The 21,954-nt window shown below is 46.1% G+C and overlaps 1 protein-coding gene across 1 annotated transcript in view; it reads right to left on the reverse strand.

Moving 5' to 3' along the window:
* Positions 1-10,176: 10,176 nt before the first annotated feature.
* SIAE (sialic acid acetylesterase) overlaps positions 10,177-21,954 on the reverse strand; it is a 1,017,559-nt gene continuing 1,005,781 nt past the window's right edge. Inside the window, exon 10 of the mRNA XM_069224521.1 lies at positions 10,177-10,644. Within this exon, the coding sequence (XP_069080622.1) occupies positions 10,408-10,644 (237 nt within the window). The 3' untranslated portion in view covers positions 10,177-10,407. The remainder of the gene's footprint in view (positions 10,645-21,954) is intronic.

The raw sequence follows: 21,954 nt of genomic DNA on the forward strand, positions 1-21,954 counted from the left end.
GTGCCACCTACCTGGATGACATTGCTGTGTTTAGTTCCACATGGGAGGAACACCTGCAACATCTCTGGAGAGTGTTAGAGGCCCTGCAGAAGGCAGGCCTCACTATTAAGGCGAGCAAGTGCCAAATAGGGCAGGGTTCTGTGGTGTACTTAGGGCACCACGTGGGGAGTGGCCAGGTGGCACCCCTACAGCCTAAGATTGACACGATTCTGGCTTGCGAGCCTCCCAAGACCCAGACTGAAGTGAGAGCCTTTTTAGGTCTCACAGGATATTACAGGAGGTTTGTTAAGGGATATGGTACAATTGTTACCCCCTTAACTGAGTTGACTTCTAAGAAGCAACCCAAGAAAGTGATCTGGGCAGAGGCTTGCCAGAACGCTTTTGATGCCCTAAAGGCTGTCATGTGCACAGCGCCCGTGCTGAAGGCACCTGACTACTCCAAGGAGTTTGTTGTGCAAACAGACGCCTCAGAGCATGGTATTGGACCAGTACTCTCACAGCTGAATGAAGAGGGCCTAGATCAACCTGTAGCCTTCATTAGCAGGAGGTTACTACCCAGGGAACATAGGTGGAGTGCCATAGAACGTGAAGCATTTGCTGTGGTTTGGGCACTGAAGAAGCTGAGACCCTACTTGTTTGGGACTCAGTTCCGAGTTCAGACCGACCACAGGCCCTTCAGATGGTTAATGCAGATGAGGGGTGAGAATCCAAAACTGTTGAGGTGGTCCATTTCCCTACAGGGGATGGACTTTATGGTGGAACACCGCCCTGGTACAGAGCACACCAATGCTGATGGTCTGTCCAGGTTCTTCCGCCTTAGTGATGAGAACTCCCATGAGGTTGGGTAGTTGTTCCCCACTTTCAGCTGGGGGGGACACGTGTTAGACTTTTCACCCTTGGCGTGGTCTCCCTTAACTTTTTGCCTCTGTTCCCCAGGTTGTTGATGTGTGCTGGACTCTGATTTTACTGTTTTTGTTACTCTGGGCACTTTACCACTGCTAACCAGAGCTAAAGTGCAAGTGCTCCTTTAAAAAATTTAAAATGCCACAGTGGGCATTTTCTTGCTTATACCATTGCTGTGACTCTGCCTGTTTGTAGATTCCCTGTCTGGGTCAGTTTGACAGTTGGGCCGGTTGCACCTCACACTAGACAGTGACACATAGGGAGCTGGGGTGTAGCCTGCATATCCTGATGAGCCATCTGTGCTAGGAGGGAGGGGAGGAGTGGTCACTCACACCTGAAAGGGCTGTGCCTGCCCTCACACAATTCAGTCTCCAACTCCCTGGTGAGTGTCTGGGGCCTGGCCTGGGCAAGGCAGGATTTCACATTCAAAAGAGACTTTACTTTGAAGTAGGCCTACTTCAAAGGAGAAACTGAGTATAAGAAGGGCACCCAAAACCACAGACTTAAGATCACTTCTGAACATCAAGAGGAACCTCTGCATGGAGAAGAGCTGAAGAGCTGAGAAGTGCTGCCCTGCCGGTGACTGTGTTTTGTGGAGCTATCCTGCAGTTGCTGCTTCTGCCAGAATAAGAGGGCAAAGACTGGACTTTGTGTGCCTTCCATCTTGTGAAGAAATATCCAAGGGCTTGATTTAGATCTTGCCTCCTGTTTTTGAAGTCTCAGGGACAGCAAAGACTTCTCTCTGCCAGCACCTGGAGTCTCTGGAGAGACTCATACTCTGCCCTGTGGTGCCCATCTAGTTCCTGGGACCCTGAAAGGAGAAACTGGCAGCATAAAGAAAAGGAAATCCATGCACAGAGCGCTGTGCGGGGAAAAGATTGACGCAACTCTGATCTGCGGCTGAAGAAACGCCGCACCGCTGGCTCGCAGCTGAGAAACGTCGCTCGCAGGAAACGCGACCGAAGAATCGACGGAGCAGGAGAAACAACACGCAGCATCGCTGACGTAAGATGGGAGATCACAACCCGCGCTGCGGGGTTTTCGGATCATAATGCAGCTGCATTTCCGACTCAAGTACCGCTGTGCGTGGAAAAACAACGCAAGGCCTGCCCAGACCCGAGAGTGCTGACCGGGTCGACGCATCGCTCTCCTGCGGAGAGAAGAAAAGACGTGCCCTGACCCTGCGAAAGGGGAAACGATGCACGGTCCCGGTCGTGAGTGGAATCAATGCCTCACAACCCCTTTTTGACGCACACTCGCCGGTGCGGGGTTATTTTTGACGCGCACTAGGTACATTTTCACGCTAGCAGCGTTAGTGTGTGTTTAAAACTACTTAAAGACTCTTTTCGCATTTTTATTGATAACTTGACTTGTGTATTGTGGATTTTTGTCGTTTTTTTTTCTTGTTTTGTTTAGATAAATATTTCCTATTTTTCTAAACTGGTATTGTGTCATTTTGTAGTGTTTTCATTAAATTACTGTGTGTGTTGGTACAAATACTTTACACCTAGCACTCTGAAGTTAAGCCTACTGCTCTGCCAAGCTACCAAGGGGGTAAGCAGGATATTGATGGCTAGTAATCACGCAGGAATCGGTCGTTAGGTATATAAGTGGTATTTATTATATATAAAGGGGAATAGTTGCTCTTGTGGTTAGGGTGTTCTCCTCTTTGTTTCTTCTGGCTTTTGTTTGATGGTGTTCTATGGGGTCTTGCTTCTCACTCTTCTTCTTGTTTCTCTTCGTCTCATAGGTTTCCTGGAAAGCGCATGCGAAGAGAAACAGAGAGATAACGGTAAGTGACTTCTGCTGCACTCGTTTAGTATCTTCCCCTTTTCTATCTCTTCCTGATTTTTTTCTCTTCTGCTTCGTTCTTTTTCTTTCCTGATGTTTTTTCCTTTCCTTTCTTACTTTTTCTTGGGTTGTGGTGATTTCCTCTTCTCTTCCCCTTTCTGTCACTGAATCTGCTTCAGTCTCTCCTGTCTTTCCTTTCTCTGATCTCTTTTCACCTTCCGTGCTCTGTCTTCTAAGTGTGGGTTTTCCCTATTTTCCCTCTCGTGACCTGGTCACTTCTCCTCTTCACCTATATACTCTTTCTTATGTGTTGGCTGGTTCTTACTTGTGTACAGAGTACGTGCTCTTTTCTGTGCGCGGTGCCTTGGTGATACTATTACACAGTTTTGTGCCTTTTCGTATACCCCCTTTTCCCCAGTGCAAAATTTGTGGCCCGTTAGTTTTCCCCCTCCCTCCTCCCGTCCTCCCGACCCTAAGGGCAGTCTCCCCAAACACCTGGAACAGTCACGCTTCTCCAGAAGTGTGGCGGGATCCAGCGCTCCGTCTTCCCGGGCTACTGTGGTGCTGGGCCTCCGTCTGGCACTGTGGTGTTCCCTTCCTGTCGGTTGGGAAGGAACCATGCTCCTGCCCTCCAAAACCTCTCGTCATGCTGGGACTCCTCGTCCTCCGTCCCCTCACCGTCCCCTCAACCTCTCGCACCGTCTTCCTCTTTCGTGCCGTCTTCCTCCTCTGGGCTGTCTTCTTTCTCCTCGCCGTCTTCCTTCTCCTCTCCGTCTGATCCTGTCACTGATCCTTTTGACCTTCTTACGTCCCGCGTTGGACCCGAAGCCTGCCACTCATTGGTAGGGACGCCGGGTTGTACCGGAGCAACCCCGGCAGCGTCAGCACAAGTCCAGTTCATGTGCGGGCGGGCTACGGCCGCGCCTGGTTAACAGTAGCCCTCATGCAGGGACTGAGTGATCCATTCCTGTTGCGGGCACTAGGCCTACCCACACAAGTGAGGTACAATTTTTATCGGGAGACTTGGGGGAACGCTGGGTAGGAGGAAATTTGTGGCTCCTCTCAGATTCCAGATTTTTTTTGCCACATTTTGAGGTTTGCAAAGGATTCTGGGTAACAAAACCTGGAGAGAGCCCCACAAGTCACCCCATCCCGGATACCCCTAGGTGTCTAGTTTTCAAAAATGCACAGGTTTGGTGGGTTTCCCTAGGTGGCGGCTGAGCTAGAGGTCAAAATCCACAGCTAGGCACTTTGTAAAAAAACATCTATGATTTCTTTGGGAAAATGTGATGTGTCCATGTTGTTTTGGGGCATTTCCTGTCGCAGGCACTAGGCCTACCCACTAAAGTGAGGTACCATTTTTATTGGGAGACTTGGAGGAACACAGAATAGCAAAACAAGTGTTATTGCCCCTTGTCTTTCTCTACATTTTTCCCTTCCACAAGTAAAACAGTGTGTAAAAAAAGACGTCTATTTGAGAAATGCCCTGTAATTCACATGCTAGTATGGGCACCCTGGAATTCAGAGATGTGCAAATAACCACTGCTTTTCAACACTTTATCTTGTGCCCATTTTGGAAATACAAAGGTTTTTTTGATACCTAATTTTCACTCTTTATATTTCAGCAAATTAATTGCTGTATGCCCGGTATAGAATGAAAACCTATTGCAAGGTGCAGCTCCTTTATTGGCTCTGGATACCTAGGGTTCTTGATGAACCTAAAAGCCCTATATATCCCTGCAATCAGACGTAACGGTATATTGCTTTAAAAAAATCCGACATCGCAGGAAAAAGTTACAGAGTAAAATGCGGAGAAAAATGGCTGATTTTTCACCTCAATGTCAATATGTTTTTATTTCAGCTGTTATTCTCTGTAAGAAAACCTTGTAGGATCTACACAAATGACCCCTTGCTGAATTCAGATTTTTTTTAGCTTTCAAAAATACTTAGCTTTCCGGGTTCCAGTAAGTGACCACTTGCTGAATTCAGAATTTTGTTAGTTTTCAAAAATATTTAGCTTTCTGGGATCCAGCATTGGTGTCACACCCATTTCTGTCACTAACTGGAAGGCAGCTGAAAGCACAAAAAAATTGTAAAAATGGGGTATGTCTCAGTAAAGTGCCAAAACTTTGTTGAAAACGTGGTTTTCTGATTCAAGTCTGCCTGTTCCTGAAAGCTGGGAAGCTGGTGATTTTAGCACCACAAACCCTTTGTTGATGCCATTTTCAGGGAACAAACCACAAGCCTTCTTCAGCAGCCCTTTTTTCCCATTTTTTTTTTTTAAACTAAATTTTCATTGTATTTTAGCTAATTTCTCGGTCTCCTCCAGGGGAAACCACAAACTCCAGGTACCTTTAGGATCCCTAGGACGTTGGAAAAAAAGGACACACATTTGGCGTGGATAGCTTATGTGGACAAAACGTTATGAAGGCCTAAGCGCAAACTACCCCAAATAGCCAAAAAGGGATCAGCACTGGAGGGGGGGAAGGCCCAGCAGCTAAGAGGTTAACTATTAATCTTATCGGCAGTGCAAATCAAGGTAACACGTTAGAAAGCATTAAGTTACACAAGCATGAGGCATTTCAGTGTGAGACACAGACATCGTGCTGGCGGCTCAAGCAACTGAAGCTGTATGTTTTAAAGGCACACATGTACATTAATGGCAGCACAAGATCCAAGCAGCAGCATTCCTAAATAGTTTCTTACCTGCCAGGACTGGAGTTTTTGATGCGTGTTGTCAGATGGACGTGTGCAGTATGTTGTCGTGTGTGTGTTAATGCACATGCTTAACAAATACTCTGGAAGTGACGCATAGCGTGGTATCAATGTGTATATACAGGTGTGCATGCTCAACACAGAAATCTGAAAGTGGCGGCCATCCTAAATTGGCAAATAAAGTAATACATCACAAAGAAAATGCCTATTTTAGAAGAATTAAACAGATATCACAACTTCAGCAGTACTTTGTCTTACATTTCTCCAATGTAGTGACTATTTAAGATACTAATTTCTTTTTAACATCTGTGGAAAAATAATATAAGGGGATATATTTATATAGATTTTTGTGTGGAGTGTTGACGTTTGGACAGTAGGGACACTGAAGAATTCCATATCCACCAACTATGAGTCAACAAACTTTCTCATTATGTGCACCACAGGCATTTTGGGCATCTGGAACGGAACCTGCATTAAAATGGAACAAATAGAAGAAGTATTTTTTTTTATTACATTGGCACAGTGGATGTTGAAGGGAAGATGTCACCAAAGCATAATAAAATAATTCTATTGCACTCCTTAGGTCCTCAGGGGTTGAACACCTATAATCAAATGCATGCGTCTGCTGTAGGCAGTGGAGATGTTAATGTGTTTCATTTAGTTATTGAAAATTTGGATAAGCACTTTGCTCCAAAAGTAGGCATTGAAGTAACACAGTACAAATGTGTTCAAAGAAAACAATTGAAACATGAATCAATTGATGATTATGTTAGCAGATTAAGAAAGGTGGCAAACAATTGTGCATTTGGGGTTTTGCTTGAAGACCTAACAAGAGATCAGGTAGTTATGCATGCATGCAACCCAGCTATTCAAGAACATTTGTGGAGGAATGGCAATGCTTGTTTGAATGATTTGTTAGCTTTCATTCGCAAAGCAGAGACTTCCAGCAGGTATGCTATTGCTTTAAAAAATGAAGCAAAAGAGCCTGACGTATCAAAAATTAGTAGAAAGTACAAAAATGTCAGATGTGGTTCAAGATCAGGAAACTCTCTTAAGGAAACTCCCAGATGCTATAGGTGTGACAGACTTGACCACTTAGCATTTAGAAAGTCATGCCCCACCAAGGAAGTAAAGTGTAAAAACTGTGGTGTGGTGGGCCATTATGCCAGTTTGTCGCAAGAAGTCCAAAGATGTTAAATATGTGAATGAGTGTGAATCTGAAGGGGAAGATGCTGCAGGAAATTAAGAAGATACAGTGAAGTATGTTACTAAACTTCAGGAGAAACATAATTTGGATATCAAAGATGTTTGTATATTATTAGGAAATAAGCCTGAATGCTGGATGAAAATTGGAGGTGTAGCCCTGAACATTTTTGCGGATTCATGGTCACTGTCTACTATTGTTAATGAAGGGGCCTGGAACAAAACATTCATAAGTAAAGTAGAAACAAAATTACTTGCAACTGATATACAACCTGAAGGTTATGGAGATGAAAAGATAAATATCATTCTTTTTCGATGGTTCTAATTTGATTTTTTTTAAATAGACAAGCATATGGTAAACTGTATGTTGCAAAAAAGGGGCCATAAGTCTTGGGTTGGAGGGATAAGAAAGATCTCCACAATATTTTGGATTCCAACAGCAAAAAGAAAGTACTTGTGGTAGATGAAGAAGTGAAAATAGGAGAGAGAATGGTAAGGACATTTTCTAACAAAACCCTTGGGAATCTACAAGGTTTCTAACGCAAAATAAGAGTTAAAGAAGGTGCAGTGACCAAAATTCACAAAGTGAGAAACATCCCATTTCATTACAAGAGGAAGTTAAAAGTGAATTAGAAAAAGTGGTTGCCACAGGTATAATTGAGCCTATTGAGGCTTCAGCATGGATTTCACTATAAGTAGTAGCATGCCGATCTAATGCTAAATTGAGATTATATGTAGATTTACCCCATTTTAACAGCAATATACCAGCGGATCAATTCCAATTACGAAAGATAAATTAATGTTATATATGCTTAAAGGTCCAAAATGGTTTTCTACCATTGATCTATCAACAGCATATCAAATTTCTTTATCTGACGACCGGAAAGAACTTACAGCATTCATGACACCACATGGTTGTTACCAATTTGAAAGAATGTCTTTTGGTTTGGCATCAGCAGCAGCTGTGTTTCAGTGCTTATTGCTCATCTATTTGGAAAGTTAAAACCTGTTCGATTTTGTCAAGATGATATTTCAATTTCTTTTTGCATTTGTCACTCTAATTAGGAAGGGTGTGCCCAAACGTGGATCCCGTACTTGCTATGTCACCAGATTCAAGCTAGCCTGGCTGATGAGGGGTGATACCCAAAAACCGGTCCCAGGATGGTTGTTTCTGGTCCAGGGAGGACCTGGCCTGGCAGTTCGGTCTGGACTGTTCCCATTGGGAACAGGGTCAAACCTGATTTGCATATGGCTAGGTCCAAACTGGAATGGCATGACAAGCAAAAAAACTGATGGATTAAACCCAGATCTGTGACTGGGGATGAATGTTTGATTTATTCTGCATTCCGTCTATCATCTGTTGTTTTTGCATTTGCCGCCCTAAGTGGGAAGGGTACGCCCAGACGTGGCTCCTGTGCTTGCTATGCCACCAGATTCAAGCTAGCCTGGCTGATGAGGGGTGATACCCCAAAAGCGGTCCCAGGATGTTTGTTTCTGAATCAGGGAGGACTGGCCTGGCAGTTTGGGCTGGGCTGTTCCCATTGAGAATAGGGTCAAGACTGATTTGCATATGGTTGAGTCCAAACTGGAATGGCATGGCAAGGAAAAAAAAAACCTAATGGATTAAACCCAAATCTGTGACCAAGGGTGAATGTTTGATTTTTGCTGCATTCAATCCATCATCTGTTGTTTTTGCATTAGTTGCCCTAAGTGGGAAAGGTATGCCCAGGCATGGGTCCCGTGCTTGCTATGCCACCAGTCAAGCTAGCCTGACTGTTGAGGGATGATACCCCAAACCCAGTCCCAGGATGCTTGTTTCTGGTCCAGGGAGGACCTGGCCTGGCAGTTCGGACTGGCCTGTTCCCATTGGGAACAGGGTCAAGGCTAATTTTTATGTCTTGGTCCAAACTGGAATGACATGGCAATCTAAAAAACTGATGGATCAAACCCATATCTGTGACTGTGGTGAATATTTGATTTGTTCCGCATTATGTCTATCATCTGTTGTTTTTGCATTTGTTGCCCTAAGTGAGAAGGGTATGCCCAGATGTGGGGGAATCCGAGAATTTGGTTTATGGCAATGTTGGGGTTTTTGTTTATTTCTTTCTCTGTCCTGTTAATCAATCAAGTATCTCCTGTGTTCTTTCTTTAGAAATTGATCAGATCATCGTAAACATCTGAATAGCATGAGATAATTGTAAAGGTTAATACATTGAAAGCTAATGAAATTGTTAAAAAGAGTTCTATGGTTTTGGTTGTATTTGAATAAAAAATGTTTTTATTAAAAATGAATAGTAAGTAAAAATAGAAAAATAAGAAATAATATTTAATAGTATTAACTTTATAGTAATACATGCTTTACTGGGGAACACAAACTATTTACAAAAGAAACACTTAGTATTGATTAATGCAAATTACAATAATAAAATTACATTCTGGGGAAACATCAATCTCTCTTTTTATTAAATTAAACACCCTTTTTAATGCTTTCACTAAATTTGAATTAAATCAGCTTAGTTTGATCAACCTTTTGTACTACGCTATAAGGATATAGAAGACAACAATTTACTGGTCACTGCAGTAGTCAGATGGTGTAGTGGGGGCGATGAGGTGGATGGAGATGTAGTAAAAACAAATCAAGAAACTGTAAGCAGAGCATGGATTCTGATTTGGAATTGATGCATGAATGAGAAGCATGTTCCAGTCCACACCATTTAGCAGAAAGAAAAGGGCATGACTCAATGATTCTAAATTCTTGAGAGAGGGAGAAGTACACCTGCTGGCAGATAAAGGGTGCATAAACATACACACCACTGTATGGTACGGGTCATTCAAAGTTGTCTATTAACAGCTTTGAGAAACAGTTTCCAGTCCTGCAAGTACAAGGAAGGTTGACTAAAAGCTGGAAATTGGAGATGGAAAGAAGGTAGAGGTAACATATTTTGACTTAGCAAACTACAAGACAAAGAAGTTCATATGGGTAAATTATTTTTGTGAAGGTCTGTGAAATCTCTGTCAGTAAAAAATGACCTACTTATGCTACAAGCAATGTCCCACAATCTGTTTGCAGCTTCAATCTATGCTAAGCTAAAGCCTCAACCTTACTTAGCATTGCCCATGTCAAAACTATACAAACTAAGATTACGGATGGGCATATTGGACACCAGGGAAGTAGCCCAAAGATGGAAACAGGCACGCGCAGAAAAACTCCTGCAGCATCTTTCGCTAGGGATCCTTGCTCCATGTGTTGTGCACTTGCCCCTGCTTTGAGTGGCACAGAAGATTTTGGTTAAAGCCACTATGTAAAGAACTGAACAAACTGAACATTCACCAATGCCAGGAGGCAACAGATCACTGCTTCGACTAAAGGCGCAATGTGAGATTTGTGAAGTTTATGGACAAAGTGGCTGTGAGAATTGTTCAACAAGAAAACTCTGGGAGTGTCCTACGTGAAGCATAATCATTCATTCTTGCACTATGTACTGTTAAATAATATTTGAATCATTGTAGTTAACTATTAAATAAAGATTGATATATATATATTAACAAGACAAAAAAGCTATACAAGTTTGAAACACTTTATTTCAAAATGAGAAAGAATATTTCACCAAAGAAAAGCAGACAATACTTCTCACATTAAATCACCACATTTTAGCAGACTATACTTTTTCATGTTATTGGAACTTTAAAACATGAGAAAAAACATTTACATCTTAGAAGGTGGGTTGAGATTGTAATGGAATTGTGTTACATTGGACAGAACAAAGCTATGTTTCTATTTTATGATACACAACTCTAGTTCTGAAAATATTTAACAAATGGGGGTGCAGGTAGTAAACCATCTAATGAGTAAAGAGGACACTGTTTATATTCACAAGGCCAATCAGACCAAGCATAGCGGACTGCTGTAATATTATATTTACAACAGCCTTTATATGATACACTAACCATGGTCAAATAGAAAGTAATACTGTTTGCTGGTATCCACTGAATATCCTTCATGTCTCCAAATTGAGGACTGGGGCATCCCACCTGGAAGAAACATTGATGTTTAGCTATATATTTATGGAAACATATACTCAAAGTTAATCTCATTGTCACACTTTCTAATTAACTGGAGAAATCAGTGGGGTGGCTTACAACACTAAATAAAAAACACACAAACCTTTAATTTTTTATCATTCTTGAAGAAACCTCCACTTTCACAGTGAAAACTAACAACACCATATTGCTCTGAGCCTTGCTCCGAGTCTTCATCCTAAGAGCACACTCTTTCACAGACTTTACAGAACTCATAGCCATAAGAATAAAACACTGGTAATGAGGACACATCATTAAGATGACATACACATTATAGAAGACACTTGCAACAGCAAACTATCACATTGTCACCCTAGTATTCAAAGAATGGAGTTTAGTGTTTGTAGGAAGCTGGCCTGGCTTATAGTGGGTACCTTGTGGTACTTACACCCTGTGCCAGGTCCAGGTATGCCTTATTAGTAGAATAGAGGTGTTTCTAGCAGCTTAGGCTGATAGAAGGTAGCAATGGCAAAGCAGCTTAGGCTGAACTAGGAGACATGTAAAGCTCCTACTATACCACTTATATCATATAGCACAATTTCATAAGAAAACACAATACTCAGAGTTACTAAAAATAAAGGTACTTTATTTTTATGACAATATGCCAAAAGTATCTCAGTGAGTACCCTCAGTTAGAAGGTGTGTAATATACACAAGTCATATGTACACAAACCCAAAACAGGTAAGTAAGAGTAAGAAAAGTAATGCAAACAGTGTAGAATTACAATAGGATGCAATAGGCAAACATAGGTCTAGGGGCAACACAAACCATATACTCCAAAAGTGGAATGCAAATCACGAATGGGCCCCAGACCTATGGGACCTTGTAGAGGGTCGCTGGGACTGTAAGAAAATAGTCAGGGTGTCAAAGATACCCTACTCCAAAACCCTGAAAAGTAGGAGTAAAGTACCCCTACTACCCCAAAAGGACATAATAGTCGTGATAGGGGGATTCTGAAAGAACCACAAACACCAGCAAAGCACTGAAGACGGATTCCGGGACCTGAGGACCTGCAAGGCAAGGGGACTAAGTCCAAGAGTCGCAATAGTATCCGGTGGGGCAGGAGCCCAGGAAACCCCGGGTTTTAGGTGCAAGAAGGCTGCCTCCGGATGGAAGAGGCCTAGGATTCTGCAACAATGAAGAGAGCTAGGAACTTCTCCTTTGGATGGAAGATGTCCCACGTCGTGCTGGAGGATGCAGAAGTGTTCCCACGCAGAAATACCGCAAACAAGCCTTGCTAGCTGCAAGGGTTGTGGTAGAGGTTTGTGGGTGCTGCTGGGGACCAGGAAGGACCAGGATGTTGCCCCTTGGAGGAGGAGGCACAGGGGGTGCCCAGCAACTCAGAGAGCCCCCGCAGAAGCAGGCAGTACCCGCAGAAGTACCAGAGCAGGCACTTAGAAGATGGGTGTAACCAGAGTCACAAAAGGAGGGTCCCACGATGTCGGAGTCCAACTCAGAGGGTTGAGCACTGCAGGACAGAGTGCTGGGGTCCCAGGCTTGGCTGTGCACAAAGGAATCCTTGGAGAATTGCACAGAAGCCGGAGCAGCTGCAAATCACGCAGTACACAGGTTTGCAGTCTAGCGTGGGGAGGCAAGGACTTACCTCCACCAAACTTGGACTGAAGGATCACCGGAATGTAGGAGTCACTTGGATAGAGTTCCTGTGTTCCAGGGACCACGCTCGTCAGGATGAGAGGGGACCCAGAGGACAGGTGATGCAGTCTTTTGGTGCCTGCATTAGCAGGGGGAAGATTCCGTCGACCCACGGGAGATTTCTTCTTGGCTTCCAGTGCAGGGTGAAGGCAGACAGCCCCCAGAGCATGCACCACCAGGAAACAGTCGAGAAAGCCGGCAGGATGTGGCGCTACAATGTTGCTGGTAGTCGTCTTGCTACTTTGTTGCAGTTATGCAGGTGTCCTGGAGCAGTCAGTGGTCGATCCTTTGCAGAAGTCAAAGAGGGAGATGCAGAAGAACTCTGGTGAACTCTTGCATTCGTTATCTGAAGTATTCCCAAAAGGAGAGACCCTAAATAGCCAGAAAATAAGGTTTGGCTACCAAGAAAGGAGGATTGGCTACCAAGAGAGGTAAGAGCCTATCAGAGGGGGTCTCTGACATCACCTGCTGCCACTGGCCACTCAGAGCAGTCCAGTGTGCCCCCAACACCTCTGAATCCAAGATGGCAGAGGTCTGGGACACACTGGAGGAGCTCTGGGGACCTCCCCTGGGAGGTACTGGTCAGGGGAGTGGTCACTCCCCTTTCCTTTGTCCAGTTTTGCGCCAGAGCAGGGCTGGGGGATCCCTGAACCGGTGTAGACTGGCTTATGCAGAGATGGGCACCATCTGTGCCCATCAAAGCATTTCCAGAGGCTGGGGGAGGCTACTCCTCCCCAGCCCTTCACACCTATTTCCAAAGGGAGAGGGTGTAACACCCTCTCACAGAGGAAATCCTTTGTTCTGCCTTCCTGGGCTGGGGTTGCCCAGACCCCAGGAGGGCAGAATCCTGTCTGAGGGGTTGGCAGCAGCTGCAGTGGAAACCCCGGAAAGGCAGTTTGACAGCACCTGGGTTCTGTGCTAGAGACCCGGGGGATCATGGAATTGTCCGCCCAATACCAGAATGGTATTGGGGTGACAATTCCATGATCTTAGACATGTTACATGGCCATGATCGGAGTTACCATTGTGACGCTATACATAGGTAGTGACCTATTTATAGTGCACGTGTGTAATGGTGTCCCCGCACTCACAAAGTTCGGGGAATTTGCCTAGTGCCAGGGTGCCCACACACTAAGTAACTTGCCACCCAACCTTCACTAAGTGAGGGTTAGACATATAGCTGACTTTTAAGTTACTTATGTGCAGTGAAAAATGGCTGTGAAATAAAGTGGACGTTATTTCACTCAGGCTGCAGTGGCAGGCCTGTGTAAGAATTGTCTGAGCTCCTTATGGGTGGCAAAAGAAATGCTGCAGCCCATATGGATCTCATGGACCCCAATACCCTGGGTACCTAAGTACCATATAGAAGGGAATTATATGGGTGTACCTGTGTGCCAATGAGAATTGGTAAACTTAGTCACTAGCCTGCAGTGACAAATTTAGAAAGCAGAGAGAGCATAAACACTGAGGTTCTAGTTAGCAGAGCCTCAGTGATACAGTTAGGCACCACACAGAGAACACATACAGGGCACATACTATGAGCACTGGGGTCCTGCCTGGGATCCCAGTGAGACAAGGGCTAAAACAACATACATACAGTGAAAAATGGGGGTAACATGCCAGGCAAGATGGTACTTTCCTACACAAACCTCTACTTAGGCTAAAACAAATGAAAGGTGAAAACCCAAATTGTTGAGGTGGTCCATATCCCTACAGGGAATGGACTATGCAGTGGAACATAGACCTGGGAGTACCCACTCCAATGCAGATGGACTCTCCAGATATTTAAACTTAGACAAAGTAGAGGTTTGTGGTCTGTCTGAACAATAAAGTGAGTACCAAACAGGCAAGGTCTCAACTTTTTCAGTGCCCATACCACAGCAAAGGCCTCCCTCTCTATGGCAGACCAACGCTTTTCTCTAGGGGTCAACCTTCTGCTGATAAAAGCAACTGGTTGATCCTGGCCCTCAGAATTCAGTTGTGATAGTACTGCCCCTACCCCTAATTCAGATGCATCAGTTTGAACAATGAATTTCTTGGAGTAACATGAGCTTTTAGGACAGGTGCAGAGCACATGGCCTGTTTGAGCTCCTCAAAAGCTTTCTGACAGCTTGCTGTCCATAACACCTTCTTAGGCAGGCTACTATGATGCCATTGTTTTTGCAGCTCCTGGCTGGCCTGAAAGTTTTTACTGGCCCTTTTCATATACTCAGCCATTCTGGATCTTAGGGCAAGTATATAGTCTACTATGTCCTGTTTAGGAGCTTTTAAAGGTTGTTCCCAACCCTCCTTCACAAGAGCAAGTGGACCTCTTACAGGTTGCCCAAAGTGGAGTTCAAGGGGGCTGAAGCCCATTCCTTTTTGGGCTACCTCCCTGTAAGCAAAAAGGAGGCAAGGTAACAGGACATCCCATCTCCTCCTGAGTTTTTCAGGGAGTCCCATTATCATACCTTTGAGAGTTTTATTAAACCTCTCAACCAGACCATTTGTTTGTGGATGGTAAGGGGTGGTGAACTTGTAGGTAACACCACACTCCTTCCACATTGCTTTTAGGTATGCAGACATGAAGTTGCTACCTCTGTCTGACACCACCTCTCTAGGAAAACCCACCCTGGAAAAGATTCCCAAGAGGGCCTTTGCCACTGCAGGAGCTGTAGTGGTCCTTAAATGTATGGCTTCGGAATATCTTGTGGCATGGTCCACTACCACCAAGATAAATCTATTGCCTGAAGCAGTAGGAGGGTCAAGGGGCCAACTATGTCAACCCCTACCCTTTCAAATGGCACCCCAACCACTGGAAGTGGAATTAGAGGGGCCTTTGGAGTTCCGCCAGCCTTGCCACTGGCTTGGCAGGTCACACAAGACTTGCAAAAATCTTTGGTGTCCTCTGACATATAAGGTCAGTGAAACAAGGGGACAAGTCTTTCCCAAGTTTTCGTCTGGCCCAAATGCCCAGCCAAAGGAATGTCATGTGCTAGGGTGAGAAGAAACTCTCTGTACTGCAGGGGAATGACCAGTTTCCTGGCTGCTCCAGGTTTTGGGTCCCTTGACTCTGTGTACAAGAGGTTATCTTCCCAGTATACCCTATGACTGTCACTGACATCCCCATTTTGCAACTTGACAGCTTGCAGTCTAAGATCCTCTAATGTGGGACAGGTTTGCTGTGCCACACTCAGCTCTTCCCTGGCAGGCCCCCTTCAACCCAAAAGCCGAGCAGTGTCTGTTGCCAGCTCCTCTGGTGTAGGTTCTGCGCAGGGAGGAAATTCCTCTTCCTCAGAAGGGGAATTATCTGTAGAGGGAGGGATAGTGGGTAGGGATTTAACCGTCTTATCCCTAGCTTTAGGGAGCACTTGGTCCATTGTTCCAGGATCCAAGTCACCCTGTCCTTTTGCTTCTTGGCCTGAGCCCTTGTCAAAGCAAAAATATGCCCAGGAATGCCCAGCATTGCTGGATGGGCCTCCAACTCCACTTCTGCCCAAGCTGATGTCTCCAAATCATTTCCTAGTAGACAGTCTACAGGTAAATCTGTGGCTACCAGAACTTTTTTTGGACCAGTAAACCCCCCCCCCCCCCCACCCCCAGTTGGGATTCACAACAGCCATGGGGTGACTAAAGAGTGTTATGAGCGTCTGTCACTTGGTACTGCTGACCAAGTAGGTGTTGATCAGGGTGGACCAGTTTTTCTATCACCATAGTTACACTGGCTCCTGTGTCCCTGTATGCCTCAACCTCAGCACCATTGATTAGGGGAAGTTGCTTGTGCTTATCCATATTAAGGGGACAGGCAACCAAGGTGGCAAAATCAATGCCACCATCAGAGACTAAAACAGCCTCTGTGGTCTCTCTAACAAGACCAACCCCAACTACATTGCCAATAGTGAGCCCAGCTACACCCTTGGATTGGCTATTAGTAGTAGATTTCCCACCACCACTGCTATTACTAGGGGCACTAGAATTTGCAGCAGGGGTTGTGGTGGTGGGAGGTTTGGTGTTTTTCTTTGGACAAGTGGAATCACTTGTCCAATGGCCTTTGACTTTACACAAATAACACCAAGGCTTTTTGGGTTGTGAATATTAGAAGAGGATTTGGACCCACAACCCCCAGAGGATTTTTGTGGGCCTGATGAAGACTCAGAATGCTTTCTTTTGTCCCCACCCTTCTCAGAAGACTTACCATCCTTCTTCTTGCCATCCTTGTCACCCCCTGTATGAACCTTTCTGTTCACCCTTGTTCTGATCCATTTGTCTGCCTTCTTTCCCAATTCTTGGGGTGAGGTCAGATCAGAGTCCACTAGGTATTGGTGCAACAAGCCAGACACACAATTGTTAAGAATATGCTCTCTCAGAAAAAGATTGTACAGGCTTTCATAGTCCGATACCTTACTGCCATGCAACCACCATTCCAAGGCCTTCACTGAACAGTCCACAAAATCTGTCCAGTCTTGAGAAGACTCTTTTCTGGTGTCTCTGAACTTAATCCTGTATTGTTCAGTGGTTAAGCCAAATCCATCCAAGAGTTCATCTTTCAAAACTTTGTAGTTATTGGCATCACTTGACAGTAAGGAGCCTATCCCTACCCTTTCCAGTGAAAGATAGTCACAAAATAGCAGCCCACTGCCTTTGAGGGACCAACTGTACCATACAGGCCCTCTCAAGTGCAGCAAACCACTTATTAATGTCACCCCCCATCCTTGTAAGGGGGGGAAATCTTGTGCAGATTCCTGGAATCTTGCTCTCTAACAGGATTGCTATCAGAAATACTGCTGCTGCCCCCATGGGGAACTAACCCCAACCTCTTTCTTTACCTCTCTATATCTAGGGATTCCCTGTCTAAGGACAGCTGCTACTGTTTAAGCTTCAGTCTGGTCTCTTCAACCCTCAACTTTTTGAGTTCCCTTTCTAACAAGTTGTCCTCAGGGTGGGTGGGTTGGGAATGCTTTGACACAGAGGAAATGTGGGAAGTTTCAGAGGGAGACCTGTCCCTAACTGTCTGGACCCTGGTAACCTGGCCTCTAGGGATAAAAAATGCCCTACTGTTGTGGGAGCCTCTTTCACTACCAGTAACACTAGGTGCCCTGCTAGGGGGCAGGCCATTGTAAGAAACCTCCCCAGCTTTCTCATTGATCTCCCCTGAGTCAGACTGGGAAGCTTCCCCATTTTCTAACCTCTCATGTGATGGTCCAGGCTGGTTCTGGTCATCTACAACAAGCATGTGTAGGAATGTACCATCTTGCCTGGCATGTTACCCCCATATTTCACTGTATATATGTTGTTTTAGTCTATGTGTCACTGGGACCCTGCCAGACAGGGCCCCAGTGCTCATAAGTATGTGCCCTGTATGTGTTCCCTATGTGATGCCTAACTGTCTCACTGAGGCTCTGCTAACCTGAACCTCAGAGGTTATGCACTCTCTGCTTTCCAAATTTGTCACTAACAGGCTAGTGACTAAATTTACCAATTCCTATTGGTATACTGGTACACCCATATAATTCCCTTGTATATGGTACTTAGGTACCCAGGGTATTGGGGTTCCAGGAGATCCCTATGGGCTGCAGCATTTCTTTTGCCACCCATAGGGAGCTCTGACAATTCTTACACAGGCCTGCCATTGCAGCCTGCGTGAAATAACATCCACATTATTTCAGAGCCATTTACCACTGCACATAAGTAACTTATAAGTCACCTATATGTCTAACCTTCACCTGGTGAAGGTTGGGTGCAAAGTTACTTAGTGTGTGGGCATGCTGGCACTAGCCAAGGTGCCCCCTCATCGTTCAGGGCAAATTCCCCGGACTTTGTGAGTGCGGGGACACCATTACACGCGTGCACTATACATAGGTCACTACCTATGTATAGCTTCACAGTGGTAACTCCGAACATAGCCATGTAACATGTCTAAGATCATGGAATTGTTACCCCAATACCATTCTGCTATTGGGGGGACAATTCCATGATCACCCGGGTCTCTAGCACAGAACCCGGGTACTGCCAAACTGTCTTTCCGGGGTCTCCACTGCAGCTGCTGCCAACCCCTCAGGCAGGTTTCTGCCCTCCTGGGGTCCAGGCAAACCTGTCCCAGGAAGGTAGAAAAAAGGATTTCCTCTGAGAGAGGGTGTTACACCCTCTCTCTTTGGAAATAGGTGTGAAGGGCTGGGGAGGATTAGCCTCCCCCAGCCTCTGGAAATGCTTTGATGGGCACAGATGGTGCCCATCTCTGCATAATCCAGTCTACACCGGTTCAGGGATCCCCCAGCCCTGCTCTGGTGCGAAACTGGACAAAGGAAAGGGGAGTGACCACTCCACTGACCAGTACCTCCCAGGGGAGGTGCCCAGAGCTCCTCCAGTGTGTCCCAGACCTCTGCCATCTTGGAAACAGAGATGTTGGGGGCACACTGGACTGCTCTGAGTGGCCAGTGCCAGCAGGTGACGTCAGAGGCCCCTTCTGATAGGCTCTTACCTCTCTTGGTAGCCAAACCTCCTTTTCTGGTTATTTAGGGTCTCTGCTTTGGGGAATTCTTCAGATAACGAATGCAAGAGCTCACCAGAGTTCCTCTGCATCTCCCTCTTCACCTTCTACCAAAGGATCGATCACTGACTGCTCCAGGACACCTGCATAACTGCAACAAAGTAGCAAGATGACTACCAGCAACATTGTAGCGCCTAATCCTGCCAGCTTTCTCAACTGTTTCCAGGTGGTGGATGCTCTGGGGTAGCCTGCCTTCACCCTGCACCAGAAGCTCCGAAGAAATCTCCCATGGGTCGACAGAATCTTCTCCCTGCTAACGTAGGCACCAAAAGACTGCAACACTGGTCCTCTGGGTCCCCTCTCATCCCGATGAGCGTGGTCCCTGGAACACAGCAACTCAGTCTAAGTGACTCCCACAATCCAGTGACTCTTCAGTCCAAGTTTGGTGGACGTAAGTCCTTGCCTCCCCACTCTAGACTGCAAAGTTGTGTACCTCGTGATTTGCAGCTGCTCCGGCTCCTGTGCACTCTTCCAGGATTTCCTTTGTGCACAGCCAAGCCTGGGACCCCAGCACTCCGTCCTGCAGTGCACAACCTTCTGGGTTGTCCTCTGGTGTTGTAGGACCCCCTTTTGTAACTTCACGTGGACTCCGGTTCACTTTTCTTCTAAGTGGCTGTTGGGGTACTTCTGAGGGTGCTGCCTGCTTCTGTGAGGGCTCTCTGAGTTGCTGAGCGCCCCCTTTGTCTCCTCCTCCAAAAGGCGACATCCTGGTCCTTCCTGGTCCTCAGCAGCACCCAAAAAACTCTACCACGACCCTTGCAGCTAGCAAGGCTTGTTTAAGGTCTTTCTGTGTGGGAACACCTTTGCAAGCTTCATCTCGACATGGGACATCCGTCTTCTAAAGTCCTTAGTCCTCTTCTTTCTTGCAGAACTCCAAGCTTCTTTCAACCGGTGGCAGCTTCCTTGGACCTTCAGCTGGGGTTTCCTGGCTCCTGCCCCCCCTGGACACTGTCACAACTATTGGACTTGGTCCCCTTGTCTTACAGGTACTCAGGTCCAGAAATCTGTTGTCAGTGCACTGCTGGTGTTTGTTCTCCCTGCAGAATCCCCCTATTACGGCTTCTGTGCTCTCTGGGGGTAGTAGGTGCACTTTACTCCTTCTTTTCATGGTCTTGGGGTGGGGTATTTTTCTAACCCTCACTGTTTTCTTACAGTCCCAGCGACCCTCTACAAGCTCATATAGGTTTGGGGTCCATTCGTGGTTCGCATTCCACTTTTGGAGTATATGGTTTGTGTTGCCCTATACCTATGTGCTCCTATTGCAATCTATTGTTAATTCTACACTGTTCTGCATTACTTTTCTTGCTATTACTTATCTAACTTTGGTTTGTGTACATATAACTTGTGCATAGTACTTACCTTCTTACTGAGGGTACTCACTGAGATACTTTTGGCATATTGTCATAAAAATAAAGTACCTTTTTTTTAGTAACTCTGTGTATTGTGTTTTCTGATGATATTGTGCATATGACATAAGTGGTATAGTAGGAGCTTTACATTTCTCCTAGTTCAACCTAAGCTGCTCTGTCATAGCTACCTTCTATCAGACTAAGCTGCTAGAAACACCTCTTCTACACTAATAAGGGATAACTGGACCTGGCACAAGGTGTAAGTACCTCTGGTACCCACTACAAGCCAGGCCAGCCTCCTACATTGGTTGTGCAGCGGTGGGATAAGTACTTGTAACTACTTACCACTTTGTCATTTTGTACTTTTCATAAGAGAATCATATACCAAACAGTTCAGTGTATGTACACTCAACCAAAAAAGTTTGCTTTTCTTCTCTAAAACGTTTTACAAAGTTCTGAAAAGTTTCTTAAAACTTCTAAAAGTTTTCTAAAAGTTTGAAAAAGTTTTTTTTCTCTGTGCTTTCTAAAGTTCTGAAACTTTTTCTTTCTTCTCACTATCTCTAAACCTTTTGCTATCATGTCTGTGGTAGATTCAGCTCTTAAAACTGTCAATGGGGGGGCGTGGCCAAGATGACGGCGTGAGCAGATGTGTTCGTCTGAGCTCCGCCACCCGGGTCCCAGTAAAAGCTTGGTGGCCCTGTCTTTTGGAGCCTCTGGCCCTCCTGGGTAGCTGAAGGGAACAGAGACTGCAGGCGCCCTGAGGGAGAGTTGGGCCGCCCTCCGAGGAGAGCGACGGCAGTGTTGGGCCTTGCGGCCTGGACCGTGCTAGCCAGCCGGCACCCTGAAGCAGGGCGGAGGTTGTCCGGACCCGCATTGGAGCAGCGGGGGGGTGCTGAACCTTTCGTCGGAGGTGCTGGCGCGGGACAGGGGTGCAGCGGGTCTCCGCGGCATGCGCAGCCATTTCATTGCTGGGCCATTGCGGGGAGGAGGTCCCGGGCGCGATACAGCGCACCATTGCACATTTGCGCTCCCACTCTAGGTTGGTGGCGCTTGGACCGGCGCTAGGAGGTCGGGCCACCCAACGGCGGTGCGGTCGGCCCGCGGTGGCCCAGCCCGAGTTCGGGGGGAGCTTGGGGCCCGCAAGTGGCCTATGAACTTTTGGCAGCGGTGGATGCAGAAGCTGGTGGCCAGAGCCTGAAGAGCATAAAGTGAAGGAACTGGCAACTTGACTCACAGCGGGCAGTATGAAGAGGCTCTAGACGTGACGGCCACGGGCTTCAGAGAGGCACTTGGGGCTATGACGTCCTCCAAGCCAAAACGAGATCAGTTGGTGAGAGAAATGTTGACCAGATCCCACCCGGTACAAGGCAAACCGGCTGAGAGGTCGGCGGCGGCGCGGTCTCCTGAGGTACGTGGGGAGATGGAGGAGGACGGGGAGGCCCCAGTCACAAAGGGTTTCCTTACCTCATTGTTTGACTCGTTGCGGAGTGACCTGCAGGAACTTCGTAGAGACATTTTCCAAGAGGTGAAAGAGCTACGAGTGGAGGTCAAGTCTCTGGGCGAGCGGGTGGCCCAGATTGAGGACGGCGAGATTTCTCGTGGAGAGGAGTTAGCGGGCATGCAACAAGAGGTCATACGCCTGCGTGACCAGCAGGAACTCCTCCAGTCTGCAGCTGAAGACTTGGAAACTAGGTCGCGACGGCATAACATTCGCATCGGGGTGTGCCACTCGG

This window comes from Pleurodeles waltl, chromosome 3_1 (assembly GCF_031143425.1).
Source record: "Pleurodeles waltl isolate 20211129_DDA chromosome 3_1, aPleWal1.hap1.20221129, whole genome shotgun sequence".
Classification (NCBI taxonomy): Eukaryota; Metazoa; Chordata; class Amphibia; order Caudata; family Salamandridae; genus Pleurodeles; species Pleurodeles waltl.